Raw genomic sequence first — 18,972 nt, 5'->3', positions numbered from 1 at the left:
CACCATATTACAAACAGCATATTTGCATCAAACTTTGCAGGTAGAATAACAAACTCTTTACGCAGCAGCAACAACAAAAACTGCTTTGAGGTGGTCCAGCCAAAAATATATAATGTAGGCTGGGGACCATTTCACTGAAACTGAATTGCTCGGGAACAGCTTGCGTCCATGTTAACTTCCTGTTAGCTGATGTCATTAACATACACTGCAAATTCCCCCCAACAGGAAATACAAAGGGACACATCTGAAACGTTGATGCGTATCAAACAATCTTTAAAACCAGAGCACTACTTTTTTTACACCTAACAATGAAGACGCCACATATTCAAATACAGTCAATTCCATTCAATAACAGTATTTGTTAAACATGACGTCAAAGTTAAAGCATTTTTCACACAATGATGATTTGTTTCACATTCGACCTTACTCATGATGTTTGTTTATGTCGGTAATAAAACAACATAGCCTGTATATATGTGCACACATGCTTTCACACGTAATGTAGGATATCAATTTTCCCCACAGCATCTTCTTTCCTTCACTTTGTCCTCTTTCACCTGAACCTTCACTTCTACAACTGTTCAAAGTTTTCTGAAAAGTCTCATCCTCAGCTCCTTCAGGTGTCTTTCTTTGACTTTTCATCAGTCACACTACATCAAATGATCAGACTTCCAGGAAAGGCGAGCTTCTGTTTTAGAAACAATCAATCAATCATCAATCAATTTTATTTATAAAGCCCAATATCACAAATCACAATTTGCCTCACAGGGCTTTACAGCATACGACATCCCTCTGTCCTTATGACCCTCGCAGCGGATAAGGAAAAACTCTCCAAAAAAACCCCTTTAACGGGGAAAAAAAACGGTAGAAACCTCAGGAAGAGCAACTGAGGAGGGATCCCTCTTCCAGGACGGACAGACGTGCAATAGATGTCGTACAGAACAGATCAGCATAATAAAATAACAGTAATCCGTATGACACAATGAGAGAGAGAGAGAGAGAGAGAGAGAGAGAGAGAGAGAGAGAGAGAGAGAGAGAGAGATGCAGGTAATGACAGTAGCTTACAACAATATTATTGAAAGTAATAATATTATAGTTATAGTTCTGGCTACTGTGGTACAATATGTTGAAAGTATGTATTAATATCTGACAATAGTCATATGTGTATAATAACAGTAGAAGTATGACTAATGACTAATGATGGCAGCAGCAGCAGGAGGCATCTGGCAGGACCACGGCAGCAGCACAACCACAGACGTCACACTGTTTAGGCACCGCTGCGATATGAGTTAATCTGAGAGACAGTGGAGCACAAAACAGCATTAATGTTCCCTTTGTTGGCACACTGTGCACATTTTTCTAGAAGCAAACGCATAAAGGAGTGGATTCAGGCAGCTATTCACAAATGTCAGTGCTGCAGCAATGCCCCTGCTGTCCACAAAAAACTTCATCAGGCTCTCAATTTTGAGTAAAACACTTGCCACACCGAGCACATTTATGATATGATATGGCATCCAAAAGACAAAAAAGGTCACAGTGATACTTGTGACCAGCCGGGTCGTCTGTGGGTTGTTGAAGAAAGCTGCCTGGTCCACTGTTCTGTAAAGGCCAATGTATGAAAATGCCACAACAGAAATTGAAATAAATCCTATCAGGGTCTCTGTCAGCTGCACGGCCACCTGCTGGGCCTCAGAAGAGAAGCCATAATTGCAGTTTGTCCAGTGCTGACTTGTGGTCAGCTGCCGAACCACTAAACGAGAGATAGACAGGATCATTGCAACCAGCCAGAGCAGAACCAGCAGCCTCCTCCTTCCTCGCTGATCTAAGAACTTCTGTAGGCGCACCACCTGGAGGTAGCGCTGGACACTTAGCACAGTCACAGTCAGCATGCTACTATAAATGCTGCACAACACAAGATAGGTCAGGAGCTTACAGGCCACCAGGCCAAGTTTCCAGCCATACACTAGAGTGTAAATCCACAGAGGCAGAGTGATCAGGCAGAGCAGGTCTGATATGGCCAAATTCAGCATCAGAATCTGGCTCAGACTGGACATGTTCTCCCAGTTTGGTCTGAGGATGATCACAGCGATGTTTCCAGGAACTCCCAGCAGGAAGCAGACAGACAGCACCACCGCAGGGACCAGACCTCTGGAGTCCCAGGAGGCAAGAGGTGGATGTCCAGGAGAGGAGATATTAGAAGTGACCACAGAGGAGTTGAGTTGTTCCATGCTGCAAACTTGCTGACAGAGAAGCTGAACGTTGTGCACTGAGCCAGTGAGGATGACAACTGTGTCAGTCAGTCAGAGGAGTACGATGTTCCCCTTTTCTTGTGTAAGAGAGGAGTTAAAAAGAAATGATTGGTGCAAATGAATTGAACATTTGCCTGGATATTACATGCAGCTTTTCTGGTGCGTCATTATCTGATTGCATTTTACGATATTCTGTTTCCTGCACAGGGGACAGTTTTCACCACAACACCTTCAGGGAAGTAAAAATGAAACCTGAGGACTACTTTTCATATCTGTTACAGTAAAGACTTCACAATTGCTCAATCAAAAATGATTCAGTCATGTTTGTTCATCATTAAACAGTAATGAATCTAAAACAACATGTGCTTTCTACATAAATGTTACACCCCGAGACACCAGGATGATGTGCCAACAACAATTATCACTTTCAGGGAGAAAAATGGTAATTGATTTCAATTGCGTAGTTATGTGAAAACAGCAAACTTATTTATTTCTATTGTCATTTCAGATGTAACCGTTACATTCAACAATGTATAGTAAAACACTGTGGTCCAACCTAACAGATGTTTCTGCTGTGCTTATTTTATCTACTGTGTTTCTTTGTTAGTCTTTGATAAACCAAATCTATCTATCTATTTTCTTTGCTTTACCTTGCACACAAACCAATAAAGGCAGCAGTAGCCCATCAACTCTTGTGTTCTGTGAAGTTAAATTACTGTTTGTTTTTGTCAATGGAGACTGGTGGCTTTGAGATAATGGCTTCAGTTCCCCATTGGAAAGGGCTGACAGCAAGGTAGGGTGGTGAAAATATTCTGAATATAGCATACACTTCAACTGATTTGTTCTGGTGGGCCTTTTATTAGGTGGCTAAAAACTAACAAATTGAGGCAGTGTTGATGTGACGCAGGGGGTTTTCTACCTAAAGGTTATTGTAAACGAACATTGTGATGCCGTCTATGTAGCCTATCTATTTTTGAAAGTAATGACTAACTTGAGCTTTGTAATTAAAAAATATATTTTTATACAGCCTTGCGTGTTTCGACAAAATAAACTCCCCACAAGGTCCATTTAGTAGCTGTTAAGCTGTACTAGAGCCTTCGATCATATCATATGATCTTCATCAGCAGATGGAGCTTTCTTACTTGTCATAGAATTGCAGATGTTCAAATTTCTTGTATTTTGGAAGGGGACTTGTTGACCATGTTGGTCTGAAATATGGGATTCAGAGTTCACTCTTGACCTTGGAAACAGCTGCTGACAAAGGACTTCTTGTGACTTTGAGAAGCCCTTAAGGGGATACTTTGCAGATTTTTAACCAGGTCTGTGTCACCGTGGAGTGGGGAGTGTGTGCAGATGAACAGTGTTAAGGCTGCCCCCGAGCCACCAGCTCTCAGAGCTCCCTGCCTATTCACTGGCCAAAATACACCGAATGACGCATTATCTGGTGGGTTTTTCCTCAGGTCACAGCTTGTCTCTCAAAATAGCCTATATTCAAAGATATGGCCTGCCCCACAGTATTTGTTAATCAAGCCAGATCACTTTGCATTTTTCCATTCACCTCACAATGGCAGAACTGTCATAGTTTGTAGACATGCACCAAGTTGGAACTACGCAGGCAGAACTGATGTGTTGTCATAAACAAATGGTAAACGAGCCAACACTTACGAAAACACATTAACTGCTATGAGGCAGACATGGCCATAGCAAAGAAGCCTTAACTCGACAGTGAGAGCCACGGCTTTCAGGAGCAGTTGAAAGTTGAATACTTTATCATTTTAAAGACAAATCAGTTGCGTTTGTGTCATTTTTACGTGACGTTTTTTTAATAACCATATCATGTGAAAAGCAGCTGGCCCCCAGGTTAGGGGTGGCCCTAAAATAATATCACAATATTTCAGGGCAGTTTTGAGATAACAATATTGTTGACAATATGACAAATTAGTAAAAAATAATAATATTGCAACAAAATAAGTAATATAGTTTTACAGTTTACTTCAAATACTCAGTAAAAACTAAACAGAAATGATCTCTCATTTCTTTAGTTTGTGAACAACAATAGTAACTCAGAGTGAGACTCAGGTTCTGTATACAATATTAATAATTCAACAAAATAAAATCTACCATAAAAAAATACACATTTAAACAGCTCCCAAATACAAAAAATGTCCCCTGGGATGGTGATTTCCTTCTTTTAGTAAAATCCTAAATGATTGAGTTGGGTTTTTTCCACCTGGACCTTTATGCTCTGCCATTTCTCCTCTAATCATCACGCTGTAACCTGTGACAGGCTGTTATGATACCATAACTATCACACATTCACATATATGGAGTTTTTAGTTGAGCCACAAGCGTCACATAGGTTTATATTACCAAAGGTTTGTGACAAAATCACTTGACGACACGGACTCCCGTGTGCACACAGCGAGAGAAGAGAGGGAGAGACGCTGTGCTGCTGCCAGAGGAGCCGCTGAATGAGTTCCCTCTGAGCGGTTGGCTAAGTCAGAAGAAGTCCGGGGCTGTTCATAAAACATTCAGGACGCCACAGTTTATTCCACACTACTGAAGCTGCTCCTCTTTTTAGAACCACTGCGGAGTCTGCAATAATTTTGCTTTCAGCCATGCTTGTTGTTGCCGTGGGTAACAGTATGACATCAATTATGTCAACTAGGGCTGTAGTCTCTTGGTCGACTAGTCGATTATTTGGTCGCTATGCTCTCGCCCGACCAAATTCTCATTGGTCGAATAATTGCTGTGTTACTTTCATAAGGAGAAAAGTGCTACATCAACAGCTTTCCAGGATTAATCCATTTTTTCCTGCGGCGGGAGGGACAGGCTAAGTTACCTGTGAAAATGGGGGTGTTTTCATAACAGCCCCGTTGTTGACAGAAAGTTGAACTTGCCCACCCTCACGCTCAGCATCGTGGTGACGCAGACCTCCTGTCAGTTTCTGTATACTGACACCATTTCCCTCAGTGGAAACGGAGCTTGTATTTACTTGTATTTCACAGATAAGAAACAATAAATTGTGAAGACAGCAAAGCCTCTGGGCATTTTAAGTCGTCTGTGTGATTTATCCTTTAGGGATTTATACTTCGGGATTTATCCTGGCTTCATATGAACAGAGGAAATCTCCGCTCATCGCTAGGCTAATATATACCATGTAAAATGCCATAGGCTGGCACAAATAACGTTAGCATGTTGTATTTGCTTGGAAAAAGTATTTAGTATAAGACAGTTGTTTTGTTGGTGAATGTTGTGAGTTGTAATGGAGCCAAATTATGTACCGTTGCCTTTGTTAGATGCTGCTGTTGTCCCTGGTTTTATATGAGAAGAGGAAAAGATCGCTAGAGGCTAGGCTTATTTATACAATGTAAATTGCAATAGACTTGTGCTAATAACGTTAGCATGATGTAGTCAGTTCTGCGATTTATAGTGAAGCCAGTTTGCGTAACTGTGTTTGAAATTGTCTCTATTAAGCCATATTTAATGTGTGTTTTGAATCGACTATATAAATAAAGTTTGATTTGAACTAAACTTTACAGCACTTAACACAGTCCTCCACCGCCGACTAGTGTTTTGGAGGTGTAACTGCAGAGTGACACAGACGCACCACCGCAGAAGTAAAAATAACATGCAGATGGGTTTTTTTCCCACGACTAATCGATTAGTTGAAGATTATGTGCGACTTTAGTCGACCAAGATTTTCTTTGGTTGACTACAGCCCTAATGTCAACGAGTTGAAATATCACGAGTATCATGAATTTTTCATATGATATTAAAAATTATACTAGTACTATCGTGAATGAAATGATATGGCTCACCCCTAACCCAGGTATTTCCACATTATCTAATCTGGTCCCCACTCAAAAAAGTCTGGACATACCTGCTGTTGGAGAGCTACAGTGCCTGACGCAGAAAGGCTAAAACACAAGTTAGGGCCAGTGTTTGGTTCATCCACTCTGTGCTACTGTAGAGTAACACAGGAAGAGAACCCGCTCTCTATGTAGACATAAACAGCTCATTCTGAGGTAAAAAACCCCACCACATCAATTCTTATTCTCAGGTTATTAAAAACTAATGAAAACACTTATGAATATTATATAACACTTCTGCCAACAGATGCCCCTAAATCCTACACACTGGACACTTAAGGACTTTTCATCCATGCCAGCCTAAAATACTAGATTCAGAGTTCACTCTTTACCAGATGCAGACTGGGAATTAGGGGTGGGGCAGGGGGATCGATACAGCATAGTATCTCGATATTTCTGTGTGGCAATGTGATATAGAGAGAATCTGATAATGCTGAAAAACTTAAAGACACTTCAAGATGTCTTGCTGACACCTGTCTCCTCAGTTTGTACAAGCATGTCACTACTGAATCAAAACAAGACCAGGCCAGGCAAGCCTGGTTGAGCTGCAACACTAAGCATACTGCAAAATACTGAACCAAAATCTATGCATTCACTTAATACAGTGCTGAAACAGTTGCAAATGCTAACACATATATGCGCACTTGGATACACCATGATTTTCAAAATATAACCCCAAAGCTACAATGCAGTTCAATAGAAATAGAGCAAATACAAAGTGTGTCTTTGTGTTTAAGAAACAAAAACATGCCGCTTATCATTAAAATAAAACCAAAATCAATTAAATAAATATCAGGAGACATAACAACCCACCTCCAAGGTGTACAGGCCTGTATCTTCTCAGAACCCCAAAACAAATGGAGACTGTCCTACCTCCCATCACCAGCCAGCCTCAGAGCAGTCCAACAGTCCTCAGGAGTTTGGATAACTGTCGTCACAGCAAGCCTGACCCTTCCACCACAGAAAAGAACTGTCAATATGGCGCATTTAGGTTATATTAAAATGTGTGGCTTTTTAGCTTGTAGCTGCTTCTCCACCATACAATTCTTTATCAGCTTGTGTCTTCTCCCCCGCCGCCATTTTAGTTAATTGCGTTTACCAAGAGAAAAAAAAAAAAACTTCAGACAGGTGGAAACGGTTAATGAGGAAAATGGCTGAGCCAATCAGATTTCAGCAAAGACGAGGATTAGTCCAAATCAGAGGGGTGTCTCGTATCCCCCCTCAATATTTCAAGTATTAGTTTGGCCCATCTGACAGGCAGCTTCCGGTCTGTGCTGTCTGTGGCTGTTATGCCATAAACGGCCGTCAACTACTGACATAAAGTCAAAAAAATTAAATTATTATTATTATTTTATATCTATTGTGTTTATCAACAAAAAGACGAGCTAACAAGAAATCAACACAAACAAATAACTCTGCCTTTTCATTTTGTCTTACTCAAGTGCTCTACCCATATTCTCCACTCCACCATTATGTCCCGGTAGGATGGCACCCGAGGCGGCTGCTGCCTGTGTTTCCTATAGGAAGATAAGCCACTGACTTCTTATAACTTTTGGATACCCTAAAAGTTCTCGAAAAAACAAAGTGACAATGGGGAAGGTCAATAACGGTGCATTCATGTGATGTTAAAATAATTGGAAAAATTCACGTGATTCTGAGTATCTCAGAAAGTTGGTACAGGAGTTGCCAAGTTCACGTCGTATATGCAAAAACATGGCAGTAAATATTTGGTTGATAGTAATAAACTTAAATTCACATATTGCACATCAATTTTTTGCTCACAAAAAACACACCGCCCCCGAGTAGGTATAACTGCAGCTGGAGCAGCTTTGTGACCCGCCCTCTAGCTACATGAATTGCCCGCCATACCTACACTTCAGTCCACGATAAGCCACCTTCGCTCCTTGGCTCCGAAGTGGAAATCCTAACAGAATTGCTTAGTTAGTGATTAGTTAGCTATGAAAAATTACGTTAAAGAGAGGTGGTTAACAGCAACAGGAAGGCTACATCTCGTTACTTTGTCTAATGCCAAGTTGGCAATTAGCTAAATTTAGCTATGAGGTATTAGGTCAAAAAAGAGGTGGTTAAGTTTAGGGTAAGGGTAATAGAGTGCTCCAGGGATGATGTTTCTCTGTAGGCCAACACAGAAGTTAGCATCGCACTGGTTTCCTCGTCAAAAAGCCTATGGGATTTTTCCACTGGATAATTGCCAAAAATAAGCTCTGAGGCAATCAAATATTTATGATACTTACATGTTTTGCTCAGCAAGATAATCTTAAGAAATGAACACCACTTTTAGGATTATTGAAGCCTAAATGCAATCGCCAGAGGTAAAAAGCTAACGTTAGGCTACCGAACTTTACCACCATGATAAGACTGTGAAGCTGTGTTTGGCGCGGCGCGGCGTGATGATGTTCTGTAGTCTCATTAAGCCACGCAGCAACTTTTAATGACACAAATTAGCTTCATAATTCACTGGTGGGGTAATTACTGACGCATTTTATGTCCGAGAAAGAATCGTGAAAGTCGCATTAGCTTGTGTTAACCACAGACCTTATTTTAGGCATCTAACCAAAAACGCACAACTATGAGACGAGGAAACAGTGGTAATATGCTAACTCATGGTTTTAGGACTCGTTCCTGGGGCACTCTATAGGAGGGCAACATCTTGTTACTTATGGTAATGCTAAATCAGAGATTAGCTAGCCATGAAATATTACTGTAAAAGAGAGGCTTCGCAAAGAGGATAACGGTAATACTAAGGGTTACATCTCAGTACTCATAAAGTGAACCGTGTCTTAATGTATTATGACTTATAAAGTGGATTATTGCTACATTTATGCTGTGTCTTAAATCGCGTACTTCTGTACTTACCCTTAATATTTTGAGTGCATAAGTGCACACTGAGAAGTATGGAAAAATGCAGTGCACTATGAGTATCCGGATGGTGCACTTAAAACGGTCAAGAAGTTGAGTGTGGAACTATGGACACTTCTCGCCCTCAATGGTCGCCATCTTGGCTACGTAGCGGAAGGGGATGGACCACTTTTCAAACTGGAAATGGCGGCCGAGGACTGTGCAACCGTGAACGTCGCTGCATTGTACAGATATACGTATTTTTGTGCTAAGCACCACTATACTAGCCTGGAAGTCCAGACTGAAATCTAGAAAGATTTTGAGTCTGGCCCTCATCGTTACACCCTTCCTACCCAAGGGGCGGCACTAAGACATATTAAATGCCGCCGCACGCAATTGGATAGCACGATAGCCAATCAGAGCAAAAAACATTGTGACGTATTCATTGCAGTAAGCCCCACTGGTTTGCCGACCAGTGTGGCTAACTGATTATGCTTTTGCCATATCCTGTCAGCAAAATGGCAAAAACGTCCTTCCTGGAAGCGAATGCTTCTAGGGCAGTCTTCTGTTCCTTTCTCAAGGAAAAAGATAGGTGTAATTGGTCTAGCGTTTCTTCCCAAGCTAAATTGAATGGGCGTGGTCCTTCGGCAGCTGCCATCTTGGTTATTTACTTTTAGACTCTTATGGCGCAGCACTGTCGTCATCATGTTAGGCCCGCCCAGACCCCGCCTCTGTCAGATAGACTGATATGATTGGTCCGATGGCGATTCAACAGGCTCTGCTCGTCGGGGCCAGATCCCCGTGCAGAGCAAATTCGAATTTGCTAGGGGCGGGGCATCTAGATTTCAAGGTTACCACTATACTGTTGTCGGGTATAAGCCAGCAGTATGTTTATTGGGTTAATTTTGCAGTCTGTAATGATTTGGTACCGCGAACAATAACGCGAATCCTAATGCTAGTTTGCGAACTAGCTTACAGCCACGGTCGTCTTTTGCGGTAAGTGCACAACGGCCGTGTTTGGTTTGAGACAACACTACCCTGTCAAAATTCGCACACTACGCCAATAAGTACATACTACACATAGTATACTACATAGAAGTGTAACAGAATTACATAATTTGAGACACAGCATTGGTCTCATCTATTCACTACAGTGTAGCATTGCAGCAGGGTCCAGTTAACTGTTGCGTTGGTGGGTTTGTCTTGTAGCCTACTAGTGGTGGCTGCAGTTTGTAGGGGCGTGTCCTGTACACTACAAGCTGAATGTGTCTGCAGGTGTACATGTCTCCTGGACTGCTGCGCCCAAGGGCCAAGGGTGAACATTACATCTCCACTTTTTTAACTATTTTGTTAGCCAAACATTCAGATAGCATCGTCAGTTTGAAAACTAATAACTGTGTGTGTGTGTGTGTGTGTGTGTGTGTGTGTGTGTGTGTTGGTGTTACATCTAATCAGGGAAAAAGGAGGTGTTCCTGCTCTGAATGAACTCTTGTTGAACCGAGCAGAGAGACACTTGTCAAAATAAACCAACAGGGGTTAAAACACAGGTTCCATGAGAGGTGTAGTGTGTGTGTGTGTGTGTGTGTGTGTGTGTGTGTGTGTGTGTGTGTGTGTGTGTGTGTGGAAACACTTCAAACGTCACCTGATATAAATCGAAACTTTCATTTTTGACCGCAAACGCACCGGATAAACACACACTCAGAGGCAACATTTTGTGGGCAGGTCTCTGTAAATAGCTTTAACATCTAAATTAATTTCCTCCCATTGAAAGCCTCACTGTCCTCTGCTTCTTCCCGACGTAATCAAAATATTTGTGGAATCCGAGGAGAAAAAAACACCCCAAATTCTCTCCACATGGTTCTACTTTTGACCCAAAATGTCATGTCATCACATGATCAAAAACTTCATTCATGCTTGCCCCCTCCTGGCTGCCTCCCCCTGTCTGCCTGTCTGCCCGTCGCTTTTTTCTGCAGCAGAGTGGGATGTAGGTTTTTATGAGGATCTCTCACAGCTTCTCCTCGCTCCAGTTTTTTTAGTGAATGATGGGAGCCAGTCTGCTGGAAGCCGTTTGGATGGAGAGGATTTTTTATTGATGAGAAGGAGACATTTTGCTGCAACTTTTGGGGGTGTTTCTGTTTTATGTTTGCAGGTAGGAACAGTTTAAGGCATTTGTAGCTATGTCATGACTTTCTTTTCAAAATAAAATCACCATCGTTCCTTTTAATGTTTAGAAAGGCTATGTTCTGTCCTGCATTTTATTCTTCTTTTATTTTTTACCAGCACTGATTCTTAATTATCTTTAGTTTCAGACTTCTTTTCTAACTCTTTGAGGCTAATAGAATAATATCAGACTTTAAAAAATAGTCAGTACTCGTGTTAAAACTTTTCTTTGTGTCACTGAAAGAATGTTGCATGTAATAACAATAACATTTTCTGCATTTTAAGCTATGAATTTTAACTGCAGACACCGCATTTCATAGTTAAATATCACAGCTGCACCTCGGTGCTCAGTGGTTTATTGTTTAGAAATTGAGCTCGTGCGCCCTCTGCTGGTCATATGGTATATAAAAGCAACATCAATGCTACTAGTAGGAGCTATGGGAACATGCAGTGAAGTTAAAAAAAACTTAATCGAGTTTACTGCTCACAGGTCATACATAAACAAAGGAAAATAATATTAATAAAATAATTAATATCTAAAAAGTCATTGAAATACCACTATTCATGGCAATGGTAAAAATATAAACAGAAAAATCATTCCTTTCCTTTTATGGCCCAAAATTGTTTGTACAGTAGTTTCCGTATTTAACCGCACAGAAAATGGCAAAAAAAACTAATTTATCTTCTTCAATCACTGTGCAAATCTGAATGTAGCTGAACTACTAGTTTAATTACATGTAGTTTACTACTCCCAAATACTGGGAACATGCATAGTATTTTCCTCTTGGCCTGATTAAAAAGTAATGGATGTTCAGAGATTTGGATCCATGGCATTTTTCTTTAACACCTGGGTCTTCAACAGGGAGTCCACAACCCCAGGGGGACCTCAGAGTAACTGCAGGGGGTCCGTCATGTATTTGTTTGGTAGTTTTATTTTTATTTTTTGGTTTTTCTTTTCATTAGATATGTCGGAAGATACACAGTAACATGAATCCAACATAAGGTAAGGTAAGGAGAACTTTAATGACCCCAAGGGGCAATTTGGGATACACACAGTAGTCATGAGTACAACAAAACAGAGAGTACAATACAAACACACAGAATCCAGTGTCACACACAGAGGCAAAACCCCCGACCTGATGGAAGCACCTGAAACTCAATATGGAGGACCAACAAACGCCAGCTTTCACCCAAGAGAGCAGTGTTAGCATCCTGTAAGATTCTAAAGCCAAACCCTTTTATTTGCAATTTGTGGTCTTGTACCGTCGAATGTGAGTTTATTTATAAAGAGACTGTATGTAAACGTTAAATTTCCTGAGAAAAGAACTTGACACGACGTCCCAGAGCGGCAACAACCAATGCACCCAGGGTACCTTGCATGTCGTATGTGGACGCAGAAAGTCCATGACCAAATGTCAATATGTGACAAGGTTGGAGTGAGAATGTGTTAGAACCTTTTTCAGCTAAGGGGTCCTTGGCCTGAGAAGGGTTGAAGACTCCTGCTCAAACACTAACTTGTGTCTCTTTCTTTTCAGCGGGATGGGAGCCAGTCGCTTCCTGTGTGTGCTGCTCTGCGCAGCAACTCTGACACTTCCTGGAGTTTTTGGTAAAGATGAGAGCAGCAAGGTGTACAGGTGGACCAGGCAGAGCCTCCCGCTGCTGCTGGACACACACACTGAGCCTTTGAATGTGCCTTTGTTCAGAGGGCAGGAGGAGGATGAGGAGGGAGGAGGAGCGAAGACACTCTGTGGAATAGAGTGTCAAAGCAGCCTGCCACCTGTAGACCAGGATGAGCAAGAGAGGATTCTGGGATACGAGACAATGTATGAGAACGGGACACGCACGCACACAGATATCAGTTTGTGGGGTTTCAACACGACGTCTGCAGGAGCACCGGCCCGCCCACCAGCTCGCACCCGCAGGAAACGACAGGTTTATGGAGCAGATGGACGCTTTGTGATCTCTGACTCGCGCTTCATCACCAACTACCCTTTCTCCACTGCTGTTCGTCTCTCCTCGGGCTGCTCCGGAGTCCTGGTATCCCAGAAACACGTGCTAACGGCAGCACGCTGCATCCATGATGGGAAGGACTACCTAGAGAGTGCCAGGAGGCTGAGAGTAGGGGTGCTGCAGCTCAAGAGTAAGAGAAGAAGAGGGGGTAGAAGGAGAGGAGGGCAGCGGATGGGTGGGAGGAGAGGAGAGGATGAGGAGCAGGTGATAGAGGAAGGTGAGGAGCAGAATAGTATAGATGGAGATGTGGGGAGAGGGAGAAAGGGAGGCAAAGGCAGGAGGCGCAGAGGAAGAAGAGAGGGTGAGGAGGGTGCAGCTGATCGTGGGAATATGGGTGACTCAGAGAGAAGAGGGAAACGAAGACGCCGTATACGACGTAGCGAACCCAGGAAGCAGCCTGTCTTCCGTTGGACACGAGTCAAACAAACCCAAATCCCCCAAGGATGGATCCAAACCAAGAGCTCCACCAACTCAGCATCCCCCGACTACGACTACGCCCTCCTGGAGCTGAAACGACCCCTCAAGCAAAAGTACATGGAGCTGGGAGTGGCACCCTCCGCCACCCTCCCAGCACGGATCCACTTCTCAGGCTACGACGCTGACAAAAGCCTGCTGGACGGGCGCGGAGACGAGAAGGTGGTTTATCGGTTTTGTTCGGTGGCAAACGAGTCAGAGGATTTGATGTACCAGCACTGCGACGCACAGCCGGGTGCCACAGGCGCAGGCGTTTATGTTCGTCTGAGACAGGAAGCGGGAGAGGAAGGCAGGAAAGGGAAGTGGCAGCGGAGGGTTATTGGGGTGTTTTCAGGCCATCGATGGGTGGAGGCGGATGGGGGCGAGCAGAGGGACTTTAATGTTGCAGTGAGGATTACTCCACCTAAATACGCTCAGATCTGTCACTGGATCCATGGAGATCCACGTCTCTGCAAAGAGGTTTGACTGCAAAGAGATGGACCTTGAAAAAGGTTCAGTTTCAGAGAGACTCAAACATCTGGGTCTGTGTATAAAACAAACAAACAAAATCATAGGAGTGGTCCTAAACTTTGACTTATGTGTTGATGTTTTAATGTAAAGAGTAGGACTTAGATGCTTTGTACAAATAAGTCAAAAGTAACTAGTAGCATAGTGTAAGGCTGCGTCCAGACTGCAGGCAAAAATGTCCCAATCTGATTTATTTTTTTCTGATATGTGAATCAGGTCTGGGTTTTTCATTACAGTGTGAGTAGCACAAATCATATGGAGTCTGATCTTTCAACTCTGATTTGGGCCACTTTCATATGTGGTTCAAAATCAGATACAGGTCTGATTTTTGGCAATGTGGCCTTGTTGTACACAGCCATATCGAAGTTCAGCTATGTCACCTACAGATGAGGCGCTTACAGATGTAGTTAAAAGTACCCCTTAATAGGCTCAGTCTTTTTCAGTAAAGTCATTCACGTCAAGATCCCACCACTCCTGGCTCCAGCATGAGGTGATGTTTTTGTAAAACATGCTCCTGGATCAACATCCCACATCACCTTCCTGGACCAGCACGACAAACAACCAATCACAGCTGTGCTTCTTTCAAATTTCCTTTGTGCTTCTTCAGAGCTAAGCTAGTTTTCCAAAATGAAGTTAATAAAGTTGAAGAAAATCCTCAATATCATTGAACAAATACATTATGAGCTACTGCAGGGTTAGTGAGTTAGCTTTCTAACAAGTAAACTTGCCAATAGGCTAGAATATTATCAAGTTAGCTTGCTAACTAGGTAGGCTATGCTAACAATTAGGCTTGCCAATAAGCTAGTATATCAGAGAATTTGGTTTCTAACTAGGTCGGCTATGCTAACAGGTAAGCTTGCCAATAGGCTAGAATATCAGCAAATTAGCTTGTAACTAGGTTGGCTATGCTAATAAGTAAGCTTGCCAATAGGCTAGAACATCAGCTAGTTAGTTTGCTAACTAAATGGGCTATGCTAACAAGTAAGCTTACCAATAGGCTAAAATGTTGGCGAGTTAGTTTGCTAAGTAGGTAGTCTACGCTATCAAGAAAGCTTGCCAACAGGCGAAAATGTTAGCAAGTTAGCTTGCTAAGTAGGTAGTCTGTGCTAACAAGTAAGGTTGCCAATGAGGCTAAAACATTGTTTATTAACATTAAGAATAAGGAAAATGTCATTTTGCAGTTGAACTGCAAAGGACACATTTCCCTCCTTCTTCATAGCCTATTCAAAACTTTTTTTTACAAGATTGCAGTGCTTGTGTTGATCCACGACCATCACTGACATGTTGACCCTGGATAATTTGGTTGTTGATCGAGAACCATCATCATCATCATCTTTATCTTGCATAAATCCTTTGATCCAGGACATGTTGATCCTGGATTATCCATAATCAGCATGGTGGTGGTGATGATGATGGTCCTGGATAAACCTAACCAAATCGATCCAGGATCAACACAGGAGGGAAAATGTGTTAATCGCAGGAATTTGCAACTGAAAATGATATTATCTACACTCTTTGATTGTGAACAATATTCTAGCCTATTGGCAAGCTTACTTGTCAGCATAGCCTTCCTAGTTGGCACGATAACTTGCTAACCCTTTAATGATACTAAGGATTTTGTTCAGTGGTTTTAACTTTAAGTTGGGAAACTGAAGAGACAGAAAGGAATTTTGAAAGAAGCCCAGGGGCAGCACACTGATGATGACAGAGGGCTGTGATTGGTTGATTGCAGTGTTGGTCCAGGAACATGATGTGGGTAGTTGATCCAGGAGCATGTCCTACTTAGTAAAATCACCTTGTGCCCTGGCTCTAAGACTGCATCCACACACACACCTCAGCATAGACGTAGCAGCCATTTCTTCTCAAAAAAGCAATCATTAGAAATTTGTCTCTCTTTCCTTGTTCATCATCTGCTCACAAATTCACTTGCTTCCACTGCATACCAACATATAATGAAACCCTAAATGCTGACATGAGTGGCCTCCATCTTTCTGCTGTGTGTGACATCTGAGTTGCTTTTGTTTTGCACATGCATGTCAGTTCAGGACTGTGACCAGTTCACACTGGAATCAGATACTGGGCATGTTTAAAATACAATGTAAATAGCAGAATTGAGTGCAGACTGCAGTGTTGTCAAGGACTACAATCATGTCTTCCAAAAATGCACTTCCTCCTGCCTCCAGAGGTTATGAGTCACGGCTTCAAACACACCTTTGTATGATTAAATCTGTTGTGTCCAACATTAAATATGCTTCAACATATTGCAAAAACATATAATGACAATATTAATATATGCTGTCTGGGATATTTGAAAAAGATTTAAGTCATGCTCATGAAATGTCTGTATGTGAATCAATATGTTTGTTTCTTTTTCTTCCCAAATGAAACAGCACATCATCACCATCATGTTATGAAGTTTTTAATGTTGAAATGAGTGTGGGTGTCAGGTCAGATGTATCTTTTATTAATTTATCATCATGTATTTCCAAAATATGGAAACGTGTAGCCACTGCTGGTCTCTCATTACTAATGTAGGAGGGCCCTGGAGCTGTCTGAAATAATAACTGAGACCAAGGATGTGGGTTTTTTATCAGCATTAAGGGGACACATATGAAACACACGATGGTTTGGGGTCCTGCCCCAGAAAATTTTGAGTGCCAAACACCTAATTTTACGCATTATGTTGTTTTTCTGCATCACTTTTCACCTTTTCTGCATCAATTTATGGCGGAAATGTCTTTACTTTTGTAAAAATAAAAGTCCTTTGCTATGACATCATGTTTTTATTGGGGGAGACAAATGCACATGACTATGACGGAGTCCAAGTCTTAACACTTGGTAACGTTTATGCATGGGACCAGGGGCGTAAATACAGACGGTGCAGGCAGTGCGGTTACACTGGGGCCTGTGAGGTGTTAGTGGGCCCCCCAACAATGCGTTGGGTGGAGAATTATGAGAATTATGAGTGATTGCCACCTTAAAAATATGCCTGTCCTCAAAGAAGAACTCCACTTAAATCAAAAACAATGCCATTTGATATTTATGTCCCTGAAAAAGGCAAACCCATCTCCATCATGTTTATTTATTTATTTATAAAATAGTCAAAAGCATCAATAACAAACTTATTCTATAACTGTAAATAATCTATAAATCAATTATTCTTTGAGTATAAATTAGCTATTAAAATTGGTAAGTTAAGTAAATAAATTCTTGGTTTCTTATTTTCTTTGGTATTTTTGGTTAGATACCGATGTGCAATGACGATTGCTAGATAATATGTATATTGATGTTATCCCATGTCAAATTTTTTAACATGTGATAAGATGATATGTGCACAATAGTGTGCACAAGGGACCATCATAGTAGCATGCACTGGCTCAGTGACAGTTTGTCAGGCAAATCCAGAAACACTCAGTTTCTGATTCTACAACTCGGGTCTTTTCAGCCATTTATCATTTAGAGACTATGGGAAATCCCAAGCAGTAAGTCTTTGTAAATTAATTGCTTAGAGTGTGTTAAAGTATTTGACAGTAGTTATGTTCTTTAGTTTGTGAGAAAAATTCAGTTACCTTTTCTAAACACTACATTTGTTTGTCTATGAAGCACTTATATAACTCTGAAACTGTAATTTTGTAAAAGACGAACCCTTTTTTCTCCTATGTTGCACCATGTAAACATTTTTCCTTTGTTTACTTTTGTATAAAAGCATTCATAAGTAAAACCTGTCAGTCCTCATTTTACGTCATATTAAAGGAAAAAATATATTTCTGATATTTAAAATACTACAAAACTTCAACACCGTGGCTACACATTTTGACAAATAAAGGCCTGTCTCAATTAGACGCCTGGTCTGATTGCCAAGCAGTTCTTTCTTTTTTAACAGAAGTTCTTTGGATGTATAAAAGCAGGTTGTTGGCTGCCTCAAATTATGTGTCCATTCCTCCATTACCCTGTAAGTTACTCATATTCCTTTGGTCCATAGGGGTCCTCAGATCAAAATAATCAAAAGGGTTTTTCATAATAATTAATCCAAGTTGTGAGGATTGTGGTGTTGTGTCTATGCCGGGTGCTGTGCCATAACTCACTCTCTCTTTGATGTGCTGTCTGTCGTAGATAGATCAAATTAATGATTCATAATTGATATATTATCTGAAACCTAATTTTCATACAAGTAATATTCATATGATTGTATTTCCCGATCATTTCCCAAGCTTTTTTTGTGATTTGCCGCAATTTCACGCAAAAAACTGCGATAAAAATGTTGTTTACAGAAGATGTAGCTTACATGTTGTTTTACAGTCACATTGTCTGGTTTGAGAACTACGATATTCACTCAGGATTTTTTGCAACATTATTGGAGTCCATGTTTTGAAACTAATAAAATTTGCAGCTATTTTTGTAATAGGCCTATTCAGTATGATTATTATAGCAAGGTAGTAATTGGAAAAAAAAAAATCGCACTTTTTTTCTCCTTTTGTCATTAGCCGCAATTTTTATCATTTCCCGCAATTTCCCGCAAGTAAATCACATAAAAGAAAAAAAGAAAAAAAAAACGCAATTTTTGAGCAAATTGGCCACAAATTCAAGGAGTTTTGGCCGGGAGATCCTGGAGGGACTGATTGCTGAGCAAGGTTTGTGTAAGAAATTAAAGGCCTGTCCCATATATGGGCCTGTTGATTTCAGTGATTTAAGTAAATAGCCCGGGCTGTGAATTGAAGTTTTACAGCATCTGAAATGTTCATGCCACAAAAACAACTTTCTTTTTAAAATATTTCATGCTGGTAACAAATAAAAATGTTGAGTTTTCAACAAAGATCAGTGATGAGCCGTGAGGGTCGTTTGGA

General features: G+C 41.2%; 2 protein-coding genes across 2 annotated transcripts; one reads left to right on the top strand and one right to left on the bottom strand.

Moving 5' to 3' along the window:
- Positions 1-1,322: 1,322 nt before the first annotated feature.
- Positions 1,323-7,001, bottom strand: LOC126399212 (leukotriene B4 receptor 1-like). Its single transcript, XM_050059066.1, has 2 exons — positions 6,995-7,001; positions 1,323-2,266 (listed from the first exon to the last, which is right to left on the bottom strand). The coding sequence occupies exons 1-2, from the start codon at positions 6,999-7,001 to the stop codon at positions 1,323-1,325; spliced, it is 951 nt and encodes a 316-aa protein (XP_049915023.1).
- Positions 7,002-11,024: 4,023 nt separating this feature from the next.
- LOC126398750 (serine protease 23-like) lies at positions 11,025-14,683 on the top strand. Its single transcript, XM_050058325.1, has 2 exons — positions 11,025-11,126; positions 12,673-14,683. The coding sequence occupies exon 2, from the start codon at positions 12,677-12,679 to the stop codon at positions 14,084-14,086; it is 1,410 nt and encodes a 469-aa protein (XP_049914282.1). The 5' UTR covers positions 11,025-11,126; positions 12,673-12,676; the 3' UTR covers positions 14,087-14,683.
- The last annotated feature ends 4,289 nt before the right edge of the window (positions 14,684-18,972 follow it).

This window comes from Epinephelus moara, chromosome 12 (assembly GCF_006386435.1).
Source record: "Epinephelus moara isolate mb chromosome 12, YSFRI_EMoa_1.0, whole genome shotgun sequence".
In the NCBI taxonomy this organism is placed as follows: domain Eukaryota; kingdom Metazoa; phylum Chordata; class Actinopteri; order Perciformes; family Serranidae; genus Epinephelus; species Epinephelus moara.
Note: the sequence above shows the minus strand (reverse complement) of the source record. Positions and strands in the feature narration are given on the sequence as shown.